Source organism: Marmota flaviventris, chromosome 2 (genome assembly GCF_047511675.1).
Source record: "Marmota flaviventris isolate mMarFla1 chromosome 2, mMarFla1.hap1, whole genome shotgun sequence".
In the NCBI taxonomy this organism is placed as follows: Eukaryota; Metazoa; Chordata; class Mammalia; order Rodentia; family Sciuridae; genus Marmota; species Marmota flaviventris.
The window spans coordinates 113,524,158-113,547,204 of NC_092499.1; the positions used below are offsets into that span (position 1 = coordinate 113,524,158).

The window sequence follows — 23,047 nt, forward strand, 5'->3', positions numbered from 1 at the left end:
CTTCTCTTCAGCTCTTTAAGAGCCTATTGCATGAATTGAGAGTCAGCTTTAAACTCCACAAAGGAAAGCCAGCCATGGGCAGCCAAGATAGGGAACCCCCAACTCTTTCTGCCCCTCTGTAATGATTCCATTATTGAAGAACCCACTTTGAAATCACACTGATGTGAATCACAGGGAGAACCTTGGAATGTGCTGCCCAGCCTGGTGGCCTGGGATCAACAAACTTAGAAAAAAGTTTTCAGGCAGTGGAGCATGAGGAGGTGGCAGGTAGAATGTTCTGCAGGCTTCAGACCACCACGGATGTGTTGGCTCACATGGGGAAAAACCCACTTCTGCCAGTCAAAAAAAGAATGATGAGATTCCAGCAGAGGGGAGAGAAAATAATGGAAAGGTGGTAGAGAAATTTCCCCAAAATGCCAATAATCTGATTGAGGAAACAAAATCAGACCCTTAAACTCAAGGACAGAGAGACGACCAAAGAAGAGAGCATTTGGATAGGGGTTCTAGTCTGATTTCGCTACTCAAATTACATGTTTAAATATTTTTAAGTTAAAGAGATATGATAAAACATTATAGACCACTTATTTCTATAAAGAATTCCTCCTAAGGAATTAACCTTCCTTTAGGTCCTTTGGTTGCTCAGGTGGGGCTGTGGCCTATCGGACAGAGCCTCTGCCATGGGCCCTTCCCTGTATCACCCAAACAGTGCCCCATCCCCTTTACTTCAGCATCTTCCTCCAAAAATCAAGGGGACATACTGAATCAGCAGGCCTTGTCCCAGGGTCTATGACTCCAGGAAGTCTGTTAGAACCCCTAACATTTCATGTGTGGTTGTGAAGATTTACTTTTTTTTTTTCCTGAAAAGAGAAATTCATGCCTATCACTAATTTTGCAAAGGAGACCATGACCCTAAATGATTGCTAAGCTCCCTTGCTACCTTCCCATTCTGTTCCTTAGAGCTGTGTGGCCAGGACCAGACAGGCAGCTCAGGAGGGGGCATTCATTCACTGGAAGGGTGCTTGCTTGGTGTGGGGGTGGGGGAGGCCCCTCCTTGTGGGGCGCAGCAGGGCTTCCATCAGCTGTCTGGCAGCCCTTTAACCTCCCAGCCTGTTCTGAATGAGGGCCTTGGCTCTGGCAGGGAGGGCGAGTGCCGCGGGTACCCACACAGTTACAATTTGGGCTCAGAGTGCTGTAGATCCTTCTATGCATTTAGAGTATTTCCAGGAGCTTCCCATGTCTAAGCTCTATTTAATGGAATCTATGCATAGTAAGTAATCAGGTCAGGAGAAGCAGCATCCCGGTTTGAGATCAATCGCTGGCTAATACTTTATCTAGGCCACTTTATTATCTCATGCTGATCCGATTCCCATTCTCCTCCTCCTTTGTAGCATGCACTTCGGCTGTGGGAAAAGTACGTATCCCATACATATTAAAAACATATACCCATTCTATCTGTATGTAAATGCGTGAGGCACAGCTGGATATTGCAGAGGAGTTTGATTTACTAATAGTTATTATCTGTTCTAGCTGTTCAGTGGCAGAGAGAATTTCAGAGAAACAAGCTGGCGCAGAAATTGTCTTTATGCTATTACTATACTGCTTTAGTAATTGTTTAAAAACATGGGTTTTCTCCTTAGGTTCTAATAATGACTGTTATTTTGTGCATTTCCTTGTACATTCCAGAGCAGGGCGTCCTCGTTTAGCATTTCTTGGGGTTTGGTTTTCCAGTCAGGCTCCTGGGAAGAAACACAGGGTACAGTTTGCAATTGAAATTTAACATTTTGCTTAGAAAGCAAGTAAATAGTGGGGCTGGAAATACAAGAAGCAGGTGTGGGTCTTAGGGGGAGGGGTGTGGGTTATAATCAAAATAGGCTTTTGGATTTTTTTCCTTCGTCTAATTCCAGCAGCTGCAAACTTGAAGGCATCTCATTTCTCAGTGAAGGCTTTATGTATAAGAGGTGGTAATGTTTGGGGGCTAATAAACACCAAACTGCTCTAGAAAAATCTGTTTAAACATTTAATTACTTGCAAAGAGATGTTAACTTGTTTAACTCCTCTAAATTAAATTGTCACTGGTAGCTTTTCTGCTTTCCCAAACCTGATTGTAATTACATTTTCACATAGTCTAGTTGGTTGTTCTCTCAGTTAATCAAGATGTATGATAAATTGGGCATCTACATGGTCCCTTTTAAGAAGCAGAGGAAGCACCATGTTGGATTTTTGTCTTCAGTGCTCAAATTCTAGTGTGACTTTGGGGTTCATGCCAAATGGCTTTGTCTGTCATTATTAGACCCAAACCTTATGATCACTGGGAAAGACAGAATGCACCAGACAATAAAGAAGATGATTTTTATTCAGGAGATTACAACAGAGAGAATGTTTACTAATGGGGAATGGCTCAAAGGAAGGGGCAGGGGCAAGTTTGTGTGGAGGCAGTTGAATGGAGCCCCAGCAAGTCTTGGGGAGGTCATGAGGAAACACGGAGAAGGGTCTGATCTGGGAGAGCAGATGTCCTTTGTGATTGACATAAAAGGTGGGGAGATTTCTCACCTGTTCCTTCTATCTGGGAGCACTAGACTCAAAAGAAATTTCAGCATTACCACCACATTCTACTAAATGGCCAAAAGTAAATTTCCTTTCATTTTGACCCTGGGGCCTATATGTGCCCTGTGAAGAGATCAGGCAGTTCCACAGCCCCCAGAATAGGGCTCAGAGACAACCGTACCTGCAAAAATCCAAGCTTTTTAAAACACTGATCATGGTTAGTACACACTCGTGAACTTGGTTGTCACTCGCTACATTTAGCTATTGTGTATGTCACATACAGCATGTTTTAAAACCAACCTTTAGGGCCAGGCTCTCATGTCTGGCTGCCATTCTGCAGACATCATTTTTGCTTTTGGCTATTCATTTAGAGGAACATACAAAGCAGCTCATTTGCAGGGAGAGGTCCTGGCTGGGGTGCCTTCAAGCACAAAAGCCATCGCAGGAGCGTGGGGGCTGCACACAGGGTCCAGTTGACAGCCGTGTAATGATTTCTTTCCTCAAGTTCTGAAGGCCATTAAAATAATCTGTTAGCGTCTGCTTATAAATAGGGATCCACTAGTAAAGAAGTTGCTTTTAGCTTTTTAATTGCACATAATTACAACGGCAGAATCACTGTCTGGATGCTTGAGATCGCACTAAATCAGACAGCTTTAATTTGAATTTTTGATGACACGTTAGCACTTCAGCAAGAACAGAGAGATTATAACCCCAGAAAACAGGCTTTGTTTTTCCTCAGATGTGACCGCTTAATCTTTTTATGAGACTTTAGCACATAAGCACACGTGTGTGTGCATACGCATGTGTGTACCTTTATATAAACACACATGGCAAGAGAGATACAGATAAAGTCTGTCTTCCTTGATCATGGTGATCTGACAGTTTTGACTCCCAAGTTAAGGGTAACTTTCTTCCATCAATCAGTCAGATCTCTTAACACCATGGTGATTGCCTGTTTAAGATTGTGTTGTTTGCCCAGTCAATAAATGGACAAAATAATTCAACAGACACTTCTCAAAAGAAAAAATACAAATGGTCAACAGATATATGAAAAAATGTTCAACATCTCTAGCAATTAGAGAAACACAAATCATAACTACATTGAGGCCTTGAGCAACTTAGCAAGACCTGTCTCAAAATCAAAAATAAAAAGGGCCGGGATGTGGTTTAGTGGTTAAGTGCCCTGATTTCAATCCCTGGTACCAAACAAACAAACAAAACTACACTGAGATTTCATCTCACTCTATTCAGAAGGGTAGTTATCAAGAATATAAATAATAGCTGGTTTTGGTGGTGCATGTCTATAATACCAGTGACTCAAGAGGCTGAGGCAGAAGGATTGCAAGTTTGAGGCCAGCCTCAGCAACTTAGTAAGGCCCTAAGCAACTCAGTGAGACCCTGTCTCAAAATAAAAAATAAAAGGGGCTAGGGCTGGGATTGTAGCTCAGTGTTAGAGCTCTCGCCTAGCATGTGTGAGGCACTGGGTTTGATTCTCAGCACCACATAAAAATAAATAAATAAAGGTATTATGTCTATCTACAACTAAAAAATATATTTTTTTAAAAAAAGGTGAGGCTAGGGATGTGGCTCAATGTTTAAGTGCCCCTAGGTTCAGTCCCTAGGATCAGAAAAAAAGAATAAAAGAATGGCAAGAATGTGAGGGGGAAGGTACACTCATATGTTGTTAGTGGGACTGCAAATTAGTGCAACCGCTCTGGAAAACAGTATAAAATTCCTCAGAAAACTAAGAATGATATCACCACCAGCTACTCCACTCCTCAATATATATCCAAAAGATTTAAAATAGCATACTACAGCAATGAAGCCACATCAGTGTTTATAGAAGCTCAATTCACAATAGCCAAACTATGGAACCAACCTTGGTACTCTACCTTCCCCAAATGAATGGATAAAGAAAATGTCCTACATGTACACAATGGAGTATTACTCAGCAATAAAAAAGAATGACATTATGGCATTTGCCAGTAAATAGATTGGAACAGGAGATTATCATGCTAAATGAAGTAAGGGGAAGAAGGATAAAAAAGCGAAAGGAAAAAAAAAAGAAGCAATTGCATCAAAATAGAGGAAAGAGCAGTAGATCAGACAAAGGGGATTGAGGAGGAGGAAGAAGGGTTTAGAAAAAGGAAGAAGAGTAGAAGATTCTGACCAAAGTTCCATATATGTGTGCATGGACGTGGTACAGCAGCCCCATGCCAGATTCACTGGGCTTTGCCAGACTCACAGGCTCCTCTTAGGTCCCATGCAAATTCACTGGGACCTGCGGGGCAGGGGGGTCTTGGGAGTCTGTTACACTGCAGGTCCCCATTGGAACTACTCAGAAATGTTATTTGGGTGGCAACTGAAGCCTAGAAGTCCCCCTCTCCCCTCTCCTTGAAGGTCTTTGTCCTCTTCCCTGAAGTGTTTCCCCTTCCCAGGGCTCACTCCCTTCCCTAAGCCCTCCAAAATGTAAGGTAACAACTCGGCACAGCAGCTAATGACACATTCCTCCAGAGTTGGTCCATGTGGCCCAGCGGTTCTTACCTAGCTGCTCATCAGAATCATCTGGGAGGTTTAAAAAAAGAAAGAGGTGCCAGGATCCCAGCCTAGATTAGAGGATCTCTGGCATTTGGCTGAAGGAGCAGGCACTTTAAAAAAAAAAAAAAAAAAAAAAATGTTCTCTAAGCGATAGTAAGGAGCAGCCAGAAGTGAAGCTGATGGTTTAATGAAACTCACCTTTTTCTCCAATGAGATTGTAAGTTCCTTGAAGGAGGACAATGATCTTATAATTCAGTTTCTGTCTGTCCTGTTCTAATATCATTCAGGCTAAACACGTGTGTGTTTCTAATCCAAGTCCCTAAAATACTGTACTAGACACTGAAGAGCTAAAGTCAAACAAAACATGTCCCTTGTTCTCTAGGAGCTCATAAAGCTGCAGAAACAGACCCAAGCAGTCTGTGGACATCATGATACCATATAGAATACACAGTCTGAACAGAGGTCTTTGACTTCCTAGAGGTCATGGGATAAGATGAAATTTCTAGGAAGTTGCCGGATTAGCAGGATAGTATTGGGAGCATTTGACAACCACTGCACTTAGGCCAGAACAGACACCTGGGTCACCAGGATGTACAGAACAGCCTGGAAGTGCCAAGTAGGTAGCTGCTGGTCAGCATCACTGTGGTTAAGTCCACCTGAGGTCGAGAACACAACCTAGAGGGGACCCCCTGGCCAGCATTGTCTTCCCTGTTCAGGCTGATAGCAGGGACCCCATCGATCATATCAGATGATGCCATCCGTCCCCCAGCTCTTGGGAATAATGGGTTAGATTGAAAAAGACCAGAAACATTGAGCCATTTGAGGAAGACAATAAAAGGATCTTAAAACTAGTCCCTGGGAATTGGGAATCGCTGTTGAAGGTTGCAAAGTTGTTTTCCTGTGAGTACACACCAATAAATAGCTGTAATTCTTATCAATTATTAATAAGTCTAACCAGGAATTTCAAGGGCTAGAAAAATTATTAGAAGCCTTCTATTTACAGTTGTAACCAGCTGGATTTGTTTAATGGGTTGTTTGCTTTTTAATTTGTAGCAGTTTTGAGAGAGACCTTTGGGGATTGCTGAGCCTTGTGGCTTCAGATGCACAGTTGTTTGGGGCAGATCAGCCTGCAGAAAACTTGAGGTTCACATGGCCATTTGGAGACCGAGAAAGGCAGTGGAGACATTTGGGCCTTCCGTCCTCTATTTAATTTTCAAGATTAGAATTAAACATTAGGCCTTGGTCTACCGAGAGACATTTGCCGAAGCTTGGACTAGTTTCTTTCCAGTATCCTGGTTTACCGCTCCTCTGTTCTCTTAAATATAAATGGTCACTGATTCTGAAGAAGGAGAGTAGGTACCCTTCGTTTATTCACACAAAGGTTCCCTTGACACAAATAAAAATGGAATTTTCAGATGTAACCCGATTAACTCTTAATTGTATACCAATAGCCTGTGTGTGTCTTGGCTCCCTCAGAAGCCTTCCGAGCGTCCTGTGCCTCCTTTTAAAGTTGGGGGAGGGGGATTCAATTAATATCAGGACTTTCTAATTGTGGGATTGGAGTGGAGTGGACAAAAATTTGTATAAATAGGGTACATTTTTCCACTTAAGAGGGCTGTGCTGAAACATTTTTAATTGGATTTTCATGGTGATTGACAGCATTTGATTATGACAGTAACTTTATTTGGCTGGACTGCTTTAGCCTCTTGTTCAGATTTTTCCATCAAAGCTCTTTTTTATCCTCTGAATCCCCAGTGGAGCAGCAGTCATTGTGGAAGAGCCTTTTAGCACCTTTGTTGTGGCCGTCCCTGGTGATGATTGGGCCCAGCTGGTAGTAGATAAGAAAATGTTCCTTTCACAAAGCGGCTGTGTCTCCCGCCTCTGCGGTTTCAATAATTTTAAGAGCCCCCCAAACCTGTTGAGGATTAGAAGTAGCTTTAGATGTGAAATGAGTGTTAAGTATTAGTAATCGGGAGATTAGGGCCCCAGGGACAATGAGAGATAAACAACCGCAATTAAGGCAAATCTGCCGATGTAAACAAAATTTAGCAGAAACAGATGCCCTAACCATTTTGGGGGATTGATTTGAGGGCACCAAGGAATCGATTTTTGTCTTGTTTACACTTTCAAACCCCTGTGATACACTGGAAGGCTGAATATTTCATACAGCCTGATTTTAGTTAATTTTTTTCCAGCGCCTCGCAGTAGGCTCCTCTCCTCTCACAGTGACCAGGCCTGAGTTTATTCAGCATTCACAGGGAGCAGCTAATTGTCTATGAAGGGCCCCCGTGTTTAAATGGGCTTGACAGGAATTTAAATTTTGTTTCAATCAACCCCTGTGCTCACAGCCTGCTCCAGTTTCTAATTTTTAAATTAAACATGATTTTTTTTAAGCCACAGCTCTGCCTCTGGAATGCTTTCACTCTGACTCTCGGGAAGGCAAATCGGCAACCCTGGAATGCTGGTTCAGGCGGGGCCTGCGGCACCAGCTCCTCGCTGGAAAGTTCTATCTCTAGAACAAGACTGGGCCCCTATCGGGGAGGTCGGCAGAGCCAGGGCTGGGCACCCCCTCCTTCCAGGGCTCCTGTCTGGGCAGCAGCACCGCAGCAACTAAAAGTGGGTTAATCACCAAAGCTCCAAAGGTGTGAGTGTGGCTTTGAGGGGCAACTGAATTAGCACCCTCTGCACGTCTGGCCCAGGCTCGAGCTCAGAACCTTTCTGCCTTGGAAGGTAGGCGAGCACGCGCTGTGGGCATCACAAATGTCGCCAGCCTCAGCCTCATGCGGAGCATCCTGCCTGATGCCCAGCAGCCTCACTGGGACCCAGTCCTGTCCTCAGCCAGCCCACAGTCCCACAGGGACCGTGAGGACAGAAATAGCCTTGCATGGGGTAGAACGCCGACTACTGTCCAGGGCCCGCCCTCACCTGCTCCTCACCTGCTCCTCCTGCCCCCTGGGCCCAGCCACCCCTTTACCTGCAGATGCCCCTGATGTCCCCAGTCCCCACACATGTCCCCCATGCCCACGCTGCTTCCTCCGCTGGGAAGGCCTATGCCTCTCGTGCACAGGTGAGCTCCTACCTAGCCTCCAAGACCCAACTGGTACAGCCCGTCCAATGCCTCCCCAGTTGGGATGGGGACCTGCTCAGGCACATCCTCCTTCTTCCCGGCAAGGACCTCTGTTGGTGCACCTCTTACACCTCCTGGCAGGGACTGGTTCCCGTGCTGTCAGGCTGCGATGGAGAGCACGGAACAGCTTCCTCTATCTCTGTTGGCATCTGGGCCAGCCCTCAAACCACGTGGCGCACTCAGGAATGGCTGTCAGTTGAAATGGTAGGAACTAGTGGGTAAAATGAGCCCCGTGGGAGAGGGGTTCCTTCCCGCTGGGGCATCTGGGGAGGCTTTGTAAGCAGAGAACAGGTGAGCTGGGCCTTGAAGGACCGTTGTGTGCTTTCTGCACACAAATGTGAAACACAACTTGGATTGTAAGGGAAATAACGGACCCTCTGATACCTACTAGCCAAGATTGTACCACAGTTGACTTTCTCAGAACTTGAAAGAGAGGGGAGTCACATTTGTACCCAAATTGTAGCTGCAGATGAATTCAGACAGGATTCTGTTCCCTAAGCTTAAAAAAAATAATCAATCTAATGGCACTTGCCTATAGTCCCAATTCTACAACATAATGAGATCTGGTCTCAAAAATTTTTTTGTATTTACATAGAGAGAAATTATTCTAAACAGGTAATTTTTAAACACATGTGTTAGAAGTTCTTTCCTTTAAGTTATCTCATTTTACCTTCACATAAACACCGAGGATTATACTCATTCCCACTTTACTAATAAACTAGACTCCGAGAGGTTAGCCCACTTGCCTGGAGTCACACAGCCAGGAAGAACACAGGATTCTTCTGCACTACATCAAAGGTGTATCTACTGGTTCATAGTAGGCAGGGGAGTGTTCTTGTGGTTTTGAGAATTTCATCTAAATCAAACTATTTCAGAAAAATAGAATTAAATACAAGGACACCCCCTCCCCCCGCAAAGAAACCTGTAGGAGTTCAGCAGCATATACTTGTGAAGCCAGTGCCCCACTCACTCTTATGGTCCCTGCCACCTGCTGTCCCACCCCTGCAGGGCCATGGTCAAGGCACAGTAGGTGGCTGCACACACTCCAGCCATCCCCAAGTGGCAGGGTGTGGCTGAACCTCAGTCCAAACAAAACACGACAGGAAGAAAGCAAGCAATTACCAGCGTTTGCACCTGGTCTGTTAACTGGCATCTGAGGGAAGCCGTGAGGAATCTGTTATATTTTGGTTTGGGCATCCCATGGCAAAAACTGAGGGCAGAGTGTGCCCTACCAGTTATCTGCCCCAAACCTCCCACCTCTCTAGTTCCACCCTCATGGTTATGGAAACGAGCAGCTTCAAGAGACGTTGTTCCTTGAGATTGGGAGCCATTCTTTTGAGCCCACAGACTTTACTGAGCACACACCATGTGCAGAGGTGCTTCGATTTGGTGCTACTTAAACAGTGGGCTGTGGACCATGGTCATGACCACACTGTTTCTGGGCACAGCAAGTGAGGAGCCTGTGCCTGCCCCTCACTTCGTGCCTGTGGCCAAGCCTTCCTTAGTCCATCTGCCACTGTCTTGGGCTGGTGTTGGTGAAGGAAGCCACATGCTGGTTCCCACTGTGGCACTGCTCTTTACCTCCCTGCACACCAGGAGGAAGCCATCAGACACTAATCCTGCCCCCCAGGAGCCAGCACTGTGAGGAGGCAGGGCCTGCACATAACCCCTGGAACCCGCAGCTCGCCCAGCACAAGGCTCCAAGGAGCTGTTCGGAAACCTCTGTCAGATTAACAATCAAAAAGAACTCCATGCAAGGCCCCATGTATGGTGCGTGCCTGCAGTCCCAGTGACTAGGGAGGCTGAGGCAGGAGGATCACAAGTTTGAGGCCAGCCTCAGCAACTTAATGAGACCCTGTCTCAAGATAAATAAATAAATAAAAGGACTGGGGGTGGAGCTCAGTGGTAAAGCACCCCTAGGTTCAATCCCATACCAAAAAAAAAAAAAGAAAAGAAAAGAAACCTCTGGAACTCGGGTACGTGCCATAGGAGACATGAACTAAGGAGTAAGGGCACACAGAACAGGGAGTCCAACAGACAGGATCCATCGGGAGGGAGAGGGCAGGTGTGTCCACACTAACAGCTGCTCAGGGAAGGAATGGGAGCAGCAAGATCCCCAGGGTGGCTCATGGCCTCGCTCCTTCCCATAGCCATGGTGACATGGGTGCAGTTTGGAGAGGTCTGCCCAACAGCCAGTCGGACGTACTGTGCTCTCTGTGTGATGTTGAGAGGACTGTGGAGCTTGAGGGTCTGTCTGTCAGTGAGATAAGAAGCAACCTGGAAAGAAAGAAAAGAAGGGGCTGGGGTTGTGGCTCAGTGGCAGAGCACTTGCCTAGCATGTGAGAGGCACTGGGTTCCATCCTTAGCATCAATACAAATAAAACAAAGGCATGCTGTCCATCTACAACTACAAAAAAAAATTTTCTTAAAGGATTTGGGTGTCAGCAGACAGGGTTTTGAGGATAGGCACTGTCTCTAGACAACTGGACAAGCAACAGCTACTTACCTCACTTGTCTGAGCCTGAGCTACTCTCTATGTGTGTGTGTGTGTGTGTCGGGGTAAAGAAACTCCTGGAGGCGGGAAGGGGGCGGGAGCGTTACTCTTCAACTTCCATGAGATGGACTTGTCAACTGTAAAGTGCTTGACCTATGGCACCAATAAAGGGCTGTGAGCTTCTCATCTAACCTTCCTGGGGGTCTCCAACTAGTAGCTCATGGAAGACAGATTTGTTTAGTGGAACTCAATGTGACCTAGAACAAGGTATAAGCATGTTGGCTGTTGGCAGTTGGCATCCACTGGCTGGTGGCTTCTGGGGTGGGTTTTGGTGAGTCACTCCTCCGTCATATCTGGCCTCTGCTAGCAGGAAACCGTGCTGAGCCTGTGGTGGGAGGGGGTTACTGCCAAACAGCCAGCCAGTGAGTACTTGTTGTCCAGGGCTGGGAGGTGTGTGACGGTTCAGAAAGACTAGAAGAAACTCTGTGACTGGGCATGACGGCATATGCCTGTGATCCCAGAGACTCAGTTCAAGATCAGCCTCTGCCACTTACCAAGGTCCTATGCAAATTAGAGACCCTGTCTCTAAATAAATTATAAAAAGGGCTGGGGGGGTGGACTGGGGTTATGACTCAGCAGTAGAGCGCTCACCTAGCACATGTGGGGCACTGGGTTTGATCCTTAGACCACATAAAAATAAATAAAATAAAGGCATTGTATCCAACTACAACTTAAAAATTTTTTTAAAAAGAAAGGGCTGGGGATGTGGCTCAGTGGTAAAGGGCCTCTGAGTTTGATCCCCAGTTTGGTACTGGAGCAGGGGAGACATGGCCCTCAGGAGCATTGAGAGAGGACATAGAAGTGAGGCGGAAATATGATACATGCTCAGCACAGCGTCTGACGTAAAGTAAGTGCTCAATAAATGGGAACCCTTCATCATCATCACCACTGCCAGGGAGAGGGATGATGTTCAGGGAGGGAAAGAGCACAGGCTGAGACTAGATGTTGAGGGCCACAGCGGGATGAGCATGAGTCGGGATGACGCATGGCATTTTTGCCAGAAGTAGTGGTTGAGAGGTGACGCCAGCGAGCCATTAAGATGATGACTTTTGAGTTCTCACGGAGTTCCCGTTGAGTTCCGGTTGAGCTGTCACCGGGATTCCTGAAGAGTTCCCGGGGAATATGCTGGTGGAGTTTGGAAATAAAATTTGTTCCTGCTTGAGTGGCTCGTGATTTGTACCCAGCCAGACTGCGGCAACTAGAGTAAGTAGAGGACATGGAGGAGGCCAAAGCAGAGACCCTGGAAATGAGAGAATTAAAGTTAGTTGGGTGGCCAGGTTCCCTGGAAGGGGACTTTGCACACTTCCTGGGAGGAGCCGGGCAGCAGGAAGCTGTTGATCCTTTATAAGAGAAGTGACTGGCCACTGCCACCCATGACAAGCAGGTGGGCAGTTGGCAAGGGGGACACACGTAGACGATATCTGCTTGCCCTGGGGGCCAGACTCTGACTAAAATTGATCCTGAGTAGGAATGTCCTGATCCTCGCGCTCTCTCTGAAATTCCATGAAGGTCTCTAGCAAGAGAGTGGGGACCAGACCTCAGGGCCTGTAGCTTCCTGCCCGCATGTCATTTGTCTCTCTTTCTGCATCTTCTCTTCAGTGTCCTTTCTGTCACTATCAGGAAAAATCATTAGTATGCTAATCTAGCTAGCCATCATTTTAAAACTGACCTTTGCTAACCTGCCTTTGCAATTTCAGGAACTATGTTTGACTTCTCTAAAAGTAACCTTAAATTGTAGTCTTGTAAGAATTCCAGAGCTGTATCCTTCACTCCTTCTTCTAATGAGGTTATGACCAAATGCTCATTATAATTGCTTTAGACTCCTTTTAATTTTCAAGCTTATTAATCATAAGAAGAGTTATTTAAAATTGCATAAATTAATCTTAGATTAAAAGCCCATCAAAGCCTCGAAACAATTAAGAATAAGTAGGATTTCCCTGGGGCAGCAAGTTTTATTTTAATATTGTAGTCAGGTGGATATCAGAACCTTGAAGTATGGTAGTGATTAATGTATGCAAAATTTAAATGAGATTTTTTAAATGGCAAATCTAAATCACATATTGACCTAACTGTAGGCTTTAACTGCATTGTCTGTCATATATTTAAACTGTTTACTAATCAACATTTTAATTACCGTGTATGCTGGCAAACCCTAGGACAAATAAAATCCAGCATTTTAAAATGTTGCTGGGAAGTCTGGTGCCCAAAATAACAAGACTCCACTGCTGGGAGGCCCGAGGAAGCGGCTCAGACCATGGCCTAGTGCAGGCCTCACATGGGGGCTATGAAAGCTGCTGGGCCCCAGCCCTCACCTTGAGATTCCCCACCAATCCCTCAAGCTGCCCCCTGGGTCTCCTTGGAAGTTTATTCACATTTAATTAGGGAAAACTTCCTTTATATATTTAAGTCTCAATTGCCAAACATTATTTATTTTTTAAATATATATTTTTAGTTGTAGGTCGACACAATACCTCTATTTTATTTTTATGTGGTACTGAGGATCGAACCCAGTACCTCACATGTGCTAGGCGAGCGCTCTACCACTGAGCCACAACCCCAGCCTACCAAACATTATTTAAGCTGTGTAGTTCTGGGGTCACTAGGCTTTCTCCTCATGTACATGATAGGGAGATAAGATATTTCCAGAAAGACTTTTTAATTTGGGGTGAGGGTGCTAGGGATTGAACCCAGTGCCTTGTGCATGCAAGGCAAGCACTCTACTAACTGAGCTGTATCCCCAGCCCCCAGAAAGACATGCGATTTGACCTTAGCCTCTTGTCTGACCTCCCGACCTTCCTTGGTCACTGCAGGGGTGACCAGGCTGTGCCCCAGAAGGTGTCCATATCTGCGTTATATTTGGAAAGAATCCTTCTATTATTACATACCATTTCATTATCAAAGGTATACAGGTAAGAATGCCACCTGGAACAAATTATTTCACCCTCAGAAGTTAAGTTGCCAGTTGATGGAAAAGGACAGTAGTGTCCAACCCACTGGTTCTGTTTTGGGGAAAGTCCAAACAAGATAAAGCATGAGTGGTAGAAAACAATAAGTCCCCTCCAAAAAAAATTTATTTATTTATTTATTTAGAATTAATAAATTATTTTAAAGAATTTAACCTTTATTTTTTATTAATTTGTTTTTTATGTGGTGCTGAGGATCGAACCCAGTGCCTCAACAGTTCTAGGCAAGCACTTATCCCAGCCCCCAAAATGTTTATTCTTGCCCTAAAAATAAATGTATATTTATTTTTTTTTAATATTTATTTTTCAGTTGTAGTTGGACACAACACCTTTATTTCACTTGTTTATTTTTGTATATGGTGCTGAGGATTGAACCCAGGGTCTCACACGTGCGAGGCAAGCGCTCCACCACCGAACCACAACCCCAGCCCAAATGTGTATTTATTAATGTTTCTTTTTGTTGTTGTTTTGTTTCATACCAGGGATTGAACCCAGCACTTAACCACTGAGCCACATCCCGAGCCCTCTTTTATATTTTATTTAGAGATAGGATCTCGCTAAGTTTCTTAGGGCCCCTCTAAGTTGCTGAGGCTGGGTTTGAACTTGCAATCCTCCTGTCTCAGCCTCCTGTGCCGCTGGAATTACAGGCATGTTCCACTGCACCCAGCCAATTAGTGTGTTTCTAAAAGTAGTTTATAATTTATAGTTACAATTCAGATAGTACAGAAGGATATACCACAAGAAGTTAGTCTTTTTACAAGCCCCAAGCTCCTACCCCTCCCCCTAGCCCTGCTCTGCAGAAATAAGCACTGGTAATAGTAGCTTGTGTACCCTAGAATCTTTAATTCTTTTTATTCTGCACTTTGCTTTTTCAATTAATATGCCTTTGAAATCCTTCCACATCATATAAAGGTCTGCTTCATTCTTTTTAATGGCTGCATGATACTCCACAATATGGATGTGCCATATTTGTTTAACCAGGACCCTGTCATAGAACATTCTGACCATTTCAGATTTTCACTGTTCAAACAGTGACTTTGTGTATCCTAACTGGATGTGAGAATGCTATTCTTCCTCATCTCTTCAGATACTAGATTATAAGACTTTAATCTTTGCTAACCTGATCAGTGGTAAATGGTATCTAGTTATTATTTAATTTGTATTGCTTTTATTAAAATGAGAATGAACTATATTTTTTCTTATATTCATTGGCCATTTTTTTTTTACATCCTTTGCCTATTTTTCTGTAAGATGTGTTATCTCCTCCTTCATCTTTCTGAGCCTTGCTTTCTCCTTCTAGAAAGTGAGGGGGTACATGTACAACCTCCAGGGCTCCTTCCCACCTCTGCGGTCCAGGTCCAAGATCCAGCATCCTCTGGGCAGCTGTAACGCCACCAGGCACCGTCTGCTCCCAACCTTTTTTGGGCCAGTGCTGAGGCTGCATAGCCAGGAGCTGGGGGAAAACTACAAGAGGGTCCTTTTCTTTTCCCTTTGTTTGGTGTATATCTTCCTTTTTAAAAAGAGCAGGCTTGGAAATTGCAAGACAGAGCTGGGATTGAACTTCCTTTAAAGCTGCCTGTAGACATCAGGAATATTTATTTTCTCTATTTGTTTTCAGCCTGGGAAGACTGTGTGGTTTTCTCTACACTGTCCTGATGGAGCCCTGACCAGCAAGCGTGCAATGCCCCTAGCCCTAATGTGCCATTAATGATAGGTTAATGTACAGTATAATGTTTTTGGGACTACGGGTTCATTACACTTCTGAGTGTGAGGTCTTTCCACAGAGCGCCCAAGGTCCCATTGCATTATATCATGCAATAAAAATACCCTTTTCATATCACACACTAATAAACTGTATTTGAAATGCTGTCTGAGGGCACTGCCGTCTTGTCTGTAGGCTGTGCACGGATGCAACAGTTGGGCTTCCTTTTTCTATTTTGTATTTTAGTTACACGCAATTCTGAACCCAGGAAAGTCGGCTCCTTCTGGGTGTAAATGGGGAGCAGGCTGGACCTTTAGGCCTGGGTCTCTGGGAAGAGGTCACCCACTAAGTGTCGGGTCCTGGATACGTGGCAGGCAGGGCTCTGGATGCTCCACCGCCCATCTCGCCACCTCTGCATCTGTGAGGAGAGCGGGGCACTGAACGTGGAGAAGGGTGTGACGAGCCCTGGAAAGTTTAGGCCACTCATCATCGTGCACTGGAGCTGGTTCTGTGACAGCCTGTGTATTAGGACTTCTGTACCCAGTGAAAGGAGGTGGCGGGTATGCTATGTCATTGAGAACGGAGTGCACAGGACTCCTGGGGGTCAGGGGGACTTATTCCCCGCCTACCCAGGCGCCTATATTGCATGGATAGGAGATCATCTCCCGCCATGGGAGCAGGTGGCTGGTGCGAGCGTCCTCTCTTGAGAGGCACATTGTCACTTGGGCCTTCCGGACGTTGCCCTCTCAGCCATCAGCTGGCATCACAGGTGATTTTGAAGTTTTGATGCGTCAGAAGAAGAGATCCTTTTACACTCAACAGGAGAAACAGCCTCAGAATCGAGGAATAAGGCCAAGACTAGAAGATTGGAGTACTTTGGGTCTCCTATTTCACATTTTCTCTAGAGCAGACCATGGTGTCTGAGCCTTGTTTTCTAGGGGAGTTACTTCTACCAGACGTCGGGTGTGGGGCAAGAGTGACAGTAACATCCAAGAAACAGGGTTTGAGTTCTGGCCCTGAGACTTGGAGCTCCCTCCTTGCTTCCTCAGACGGCAGCATCTCTGTCTGCAAAACAGGTTCACATTTAACTTCTGATGGGACTTTGGAGGCCACATGAAGCCCTGGCCTGCATGAGTGCTCACAGCTGCCACATTGCATGGCTATTCTTGCCATGTCAGAATAGAAGGCACAGATGTGGAGCCTGTCCACCTTAAATCCCAGCTCCACCTCGGCCAGATCACATAACGTCTCTGAGCCTAGTTTTCAAATGAACAAACTGAGGGAGTAGCAGCAGCACCATCCAGCCATTTCTTGGGTGGCTATGCCACCTGAAGACGGGGAGCTCTGGTAGGAACACCTGTTCAGATGCTTCTGCTTGTGAATATGGGCACTGCTCCCTCCAGACCGTGTTCAAACTGGGTTACCACTGACTAGATAGCCTCAGAGCAGAGCCAGTAAGGGCAGCTCTTAGAAACATCCAGTGATCTGCCCCTCCCCCGTCAGAGAGCGTGCCAGTGCCGAAGTATAGACTCACAATAGCACAAAGCAGTAAAAGGGCAGATCCTACCAACCACTCTTCATAACAAGCAGCAGGGCAGATCAGGAGCAGGCAGAGCCTGCTCAGTGAGAAGAGTGTCGGCCCCTACTCGTGAGGTCAGTGCTGGGGTGCTTAGAGTAATGGCTCAAGAATGTATTTGCAAAAGGAAGTTAAGATCAAAGGAACTGCTGGACACGGTGGTGCACACCTGTAATCCCAGTGGTTCAGGAGGCTGAGGCAAGAGGATCTCAAGTTCAAAACCAGCTCAACAATTTAGTGAAGTTTTAAGCAACTCAGTGAGACCTTGTCCCTAAATAAAATACAAAAAAGGGCTGGGAAGGTGGCTCAGTGGTTTAGCACCCCTGGTTTCAGTCCCCAGTGCCAAAAAGAGAGAGAGAGAAATCAAAGGAACCTACCAAGGGGTTGAATTGGCCTGTAGTGCAAAGACAACGATGGAAAGGAAAAAACAAGTTGCTGAGACCTTTCACAAAAGGCTGGACCCTCTGGTTTTAGGCAAAGTCCCCTTCATTGTTATGAGAAGAGTATTTAAATTTCAAGGGTATTAGTTTTTCTTTTAGGGGTACAGGCTTTCACTAAACCTTTTGTTTTCAAACATAGGGACTTTCAAAGACTTGGGTAAACCTCCCAGGGGTTAAATCTGTCTTGGGGGCTGCCAGGACTTGAAAAATGTTACCCTGTATCAAGAAAACCAGAAGTGACAAGTTCATTTAAAAAGCCTGGTTTGTCATTGTTTATCTAATTTTCAGAGTTGACACAGAAAATTAAACCAGCTGACACTCACTCCCTGACCATCTCTGGCTCATTTCCCTGGTCCTTTCCTACCTGACCTTGCCACCACAAATGCGCCAAACCCAAAATATAAAACTTCCCACAGAGTTTCTGAAATGCCCTGCAGCCATTCCAAGATTATGTCATAGGATGTCATCCCTAATGTTATTAAAAAAACAAGTCCAGGTTATAAATCTACTCTGCAAGGTATTTCTTTTTCTTTTTTTTTCCTTCCCCTTCCACTTGGGCCATAAATCTCAGAAGTAATCAAACTCTCTGCAGAGGAAGCCAAGATAAACTGGGCCCCTAAGTGGCCCCATAAGTCTTTATAGAATCCAGAAGACAGCAGGTCTGTCTTCCCCATGACGTCACACAGTGCTTCACAGCAGAGTGTACGGAGGGCACTGGGCAGAGTGAGAGCTTTTGCCATGCACAGTGCCAGCACTCTGTAATTCAGCACCAGTGGTGAATGAGCTGCTTTATGAAGCAAGTTCAGATAAATGAAATCATCCTACATAAAACCAAAATTTTTTTAAAAAATCAAACAAGTAGCAGGTCCCCTGAAATGTATCATGCACTCCCCCAACCTCCTAAACAGATTACATGCATCAGGATTTAGCTAAAAACAAACAAACCACTCCCTTTAGATCATTGTTTTGGATGCTGTCTTGCTGTATTCTGCTGCTGTTCTGGTGTCTCCTGATGTTGTCGTGCAGAGGACATATGTCCCCAAGTCAGTTTTTTGTTTTTGTGTTGGTTACATAGTTTTGGTGTTAGATGAAATGTACAAGTCTTAGTGTAACTTCAGATTCATAGTCTTAGAAAAGGTTGAAAGATTTCAGGGGCAGATAGATGGGAACCTCTAGATCTGGAAATAGGCCATTTACTAAACAGGAATATGATCATTTTGCTCTTGAGTTGGTTACTAGGGTGGACTTCAAATTGCTGCTGTTTTGTTATTTTCTGAGGAGACCAAATAGCCATGAATGGGCCAGATAAAGTCCTGGTGCTCTAAACCCAGACTTAGGTACAGGTACATAGACGCTTCTCGGTGCTCCAATGTGAACATCGCTGAACCAATGTGTCCAGGAAAACCAGAGCCTAGCTACCAGCAGAAGCAAGCTTCTAATCAAGTAACTGTCATTCTTAAAGTGAAATAGACTTGGGTTTCATAAGGCCCTGCAGTGAAGGACCCAGCTCATATGTAAATAGATAAAGTGTGGGCCCTCAGTCCCTCGTCCTGAGCACAGCCAGTGATCCCACCCCAGAAGACAAAGGTCACCCGTTCACTGCCACAGAAAACACATTCCCAGCTCCTGTACATTTAATTTTCTTCAACATTACCTTGCAAACCACAGTAAATCAATAACAGAATAGTTAAGTACCACAGGTTCTTTGTGTTTTGTTTTAGAAAATAATGCTCAAGGCCAAGAGCGGGTTCCATTGATGATTTTTATTTGCAACCAGGATGCAAAATGACCAGAATTTTCAAACAGTTTGCTTCCTTTTTATGGATTTCCTTTTAAAAAAAAAAAAAAAGCAAGGGCGGTTTTGAAAGGAGAAACTCTAGTTTCTGCTATTAGTTGTTAGCTAATAGCAGAAACTAGAGTAACAGGTATTTTTCAATCCTGTATATTACAGATGCATTCTTGGGGCGGGCAGTACTGGGGATTGAATCTAGGGGCCCTTGTCCACTGAGCCACATCCCCAGCTCTCTTTTGTATTTTATTTAGAAACAGGGTCTCACTGAGTTGCTTAGTGACCACTGAGTTGTTGAGGCTGGCTTTGAACTCATGATCCTTCTGCTCAGCCTCTTCAGCCACTAGGATCACAGGCCTGGCTACAAATGCATTCTTTTTTCACATTTTCCAAAGGGGCCCCCATCCAGCTCCCTGGACCCCCAACCCCACAGCACCTCGTTCACTGAATTGAGTGAGGCTCCAAAAAATCTGGAGCATCATAGGTGAAAACAGGAAAAAGGTGGTGCTTCACTGAATGTTATTTACCCCAAATGATGATGTCTATCGTCCATAGCTGTTTTTGTTTCCTCTTGTGTTCTTTGTTGGTTTGATAGCATCAGACCTTTTCCAATTTAACTTCAGTATTAGTGTGAATGGTTTATTTCTCCCTGTTAAGAAACTAGAAAAACCATTACTAAGATGGATTTCAAGTGCATAGCAGCTTTGACTTAATGGGCTGCTCCTTCAAATAAGATGAGACAATGGATATGAAATGCTGTAAAAAGTTAAGTGTGATACCAGAGCTCAAAATCCATGGCCTGGCTGCCAGGGCATGTTTTGTCCCAGCTCCTTGGCACCTTGCCAGTCCACACCATTAACACCCTTCCCGCGACCCCATCCTCGCTCTGTATTTTCAGATACATTGGTTTCATATCATTCATATGGTAAAACCATGCTCTTCTTAAATTTAGGCCGGATTTGAGATTATATGTCCTTTTATCATTCCTGAGGGTGTTTACTTATATCTTCTCTTCACCAATTTTGTCAAAATTTTTTTATTTTACCCATCTCTTCTAAAGAGCAAGTGTTTTATTCAAGTGCTCAGTTCTGTATCTTTCTCTAATTCCTTTATGTTCTTACCTCTATCATTTGTTGGTTAATGTTTTCTTTAGACTTTTTTTGTTCTATTTATAAAAACTATTGGATTGAACATGTAATTCATAAATCTCTGATCTTTTTCCCTAATATATGTCTACAATTCTATAAATTACCTCCTAAGTATGGTTTTAGTGGCATCCCACAATTGTTTATATATAGCTTTTAGGTTTTGTTTGTTGTGGTGCTAGGGATTAAACCCAGGACCCTGTGCATGCTAGGCAAGTGTTCTACCACTAGCTACACTCCCTTCCCTTTCCATTTTTATCGAGACAGGGCTTTGCTAAGTTGCCCAGGCTGGCCCTGAACTTGTAATCCTCCTACCCTTCAAGGATTACAGGTATGCCCCATCACATCTGGATGTCATTCAGTTTTAAGTACAGTTGAACATCCCTAATCAGGAAATCAGAAATGACCAAAAATCCAAAACTTTTTGAGAGTTAATAAGGTGCCACAAGTGGAAAATTCCACACCTGAACTCTTGACAGATCATAGTCAGAATGCAAGTACACCAAAAATATTGTTAAAATTACCTTCAGGCTCTGTGTATGTAGTGTATATGAAACATAAATTAATTTTGTGTTTAGACTTAGGTTCCATCCCTAAAATATCTAATTTATGCATGAGCAAATATTCCAAAAATCAAAAAAAGGCTAAAATATGAAACACCTCCAATCCCAGGCATTTCAGATAAATGGTATTCACCCTGTTGTTTCCAGCTTCAATTAGGACTTCTTTTTTTGACCCACAGATTATTTAGAAGCATTTGTTGTTGTTGTTTCTAAATATTGAAAGATAAACTGGGGCCCTAAGTGGGGCCAGGCTAATTGATTGAAAGATGTTTCATTATCTTGTGACTGTTGTCTAATTTTAGTGCATTGTGGTCAAAGAACATGGTGTGTATAACCTCAGGTCTGTTATTTGTTGAAACTCAGGACATGGTCATTTTTTTCTATGCTCTCTCGTTGCTTAAAAACAACATATTTTCTCCAATTTTTTTAATGCACTGTCCTGTGAACATCCCTCAGATAAACCTTGTTAATTGTGTTGCTCTAATACTCTGTAGCTCTACTGATTTCCTGCCTGCTTTATCTATCAATTTCTGAGAGAGGTGTGTTCAGCTCCTTCAAACTCTTGGTGTGGCTTTGTCCATTTCTCCTTGCATTTTTTTTTAATTTTTATTGTTGGTTGTTCAAAACATTACATAGTTCTTGATATATCATATTTCACACTTTGATTCAAGTGGGTTATGAACTCCCATTTTTACCCCAAATACAGATTGCAGAATCACATCAGTTACACATCCATTGATTTACATATTGCCATACTAGTGTCTGTTGTATTCTGCTGCCTTTCCTATCCTCTACTATCCCCCGTCCCCTCCCCTCCCCTCCCCTCTTCTCTCTCTACCCCCTCTACTGTCATTCATTTCTCCCCCTTGTATTATTTTTCCCTTTCCCCTCACTTCCTTGCATTTTTTTTCCTTCTTTGCTTTACATGCTTTAAGGCTGTGATGTCAGGTGCTGCATCAAAACATTGTATCTTCATTGTGAAGTATTTTTTATCTTTATGTAATAACTTTCTTTAGTATATTTGTTTTAAATTTTTCTTTTGTCTGATATTAATATAGCTTTGCCATATTCTTCTGGTTGGCATTTGTCGCTATGCATTTTAATATTTCTTTACTTCTGTGTTCTCTTGTTTCAAATGAACTTTTGCATTTTGTTGATTTTTAAATTTCATCTTAGTTTTAACTGATTAGTTTAATCATTTGTATTGTTTATTGATATATTCTAAATTATTTTTCTCCTATCCCATTTTGCATGTACCCATTTTGTACTTTCTCTCTACTTTTTTATTATTTTCTTATTATTTCTCCACTTGATTACAATGAGGATATTCCCTTCCCCCTTTATTTTCCCATTGGTTTAGAAATTCTATTTCTAAATTCTAATTGATTATCCCTAATTTTTTTTTTTTTTTTTTGCACCATGGATTGAACGCAGGGGTTTTTAACCACTGAGCCATACCCCCATCCCTTTTTTGTATTTTGAGACAGAGTCTTGCTGATTTACTTAGGGCCTTACTTAAGTTGCTAAGGCTGGCTTTGAACTTGAGATCCTCCTGCCTCAGCCTCTTGAGCTGCTGGAATTACAGGCATGCACCACCATGCCCAGCCTTAAATTGTTAATTTAGCAAAGCTTAAAGTAATCACTAAATATACCCTCCTTCCAAAAAATAATTAGTGTTTGAATCAATCTCTTACTTTTATTTTAGGTAGAGTTGGCTTTAACATCATGTAATAAAAAATAGCTGCTTAAATGAGATGGGGGAAGTTCCCACTCATTAACAAAGGCAGGAAGCAGATACTCCGGCAGCTGTGGCAGCTCTTCTCTCCTGTGCTCCAGCCAGTAGTAAAGAGGAAGGGAAGTGGAAAATTTTGCCTGCCTCTTCTCTTACAGACAGAATTTCTAGGAGTTAACCAGTCACAGTGGTGCATGCCTATAATCCAAGCAATCTGGGAAGCAGAGGCAGGAGGATCCCAAGTTTGAGCCCCAAAGCAATTTTTCAAGACCCCGTCTCAAAATAAAAAAGGGCTTGGGATGTGGTTCAGTGGGGAAGCACCCCCGGTTTCAATTCCCACTACAAAAATAAAAGAATTTCTAGAAACTGGTCCA

General features: G+C 43.8%; 1 protein-coding gene across 16 annotated transcripts in view; it reads left to right on the forward strand.

Annotated features, from left to right (window-relative positions):
- The window catches only part of Map2k5 (mitogen-activated protein kinase kinase 5), a 253,918-nt gene that overhangs the window by 220,121 nt on the left and 10,750 nt on the right, over positions 1–23,047 (forward strand). Inside the window, exon 22 of one of the 16 annotated variants that reach the window (XM_027924031.2) lies at positions 15,345–15,577. The exons of the other annotated variants lie outside the window; for them this stretch is intronic. Coding sequence (XP_027779832.1) covers positions 15,345–15,434 — 90 coding nt within the window. The 3' untranslated portion in view covers positions 15,435–15,577. Of the gene's footprint in view, positions 1–15,344; positions 15,578–23,047 lie in introns of those variants that run through there. 16 annotated transcript variants of the gene reach the window in all.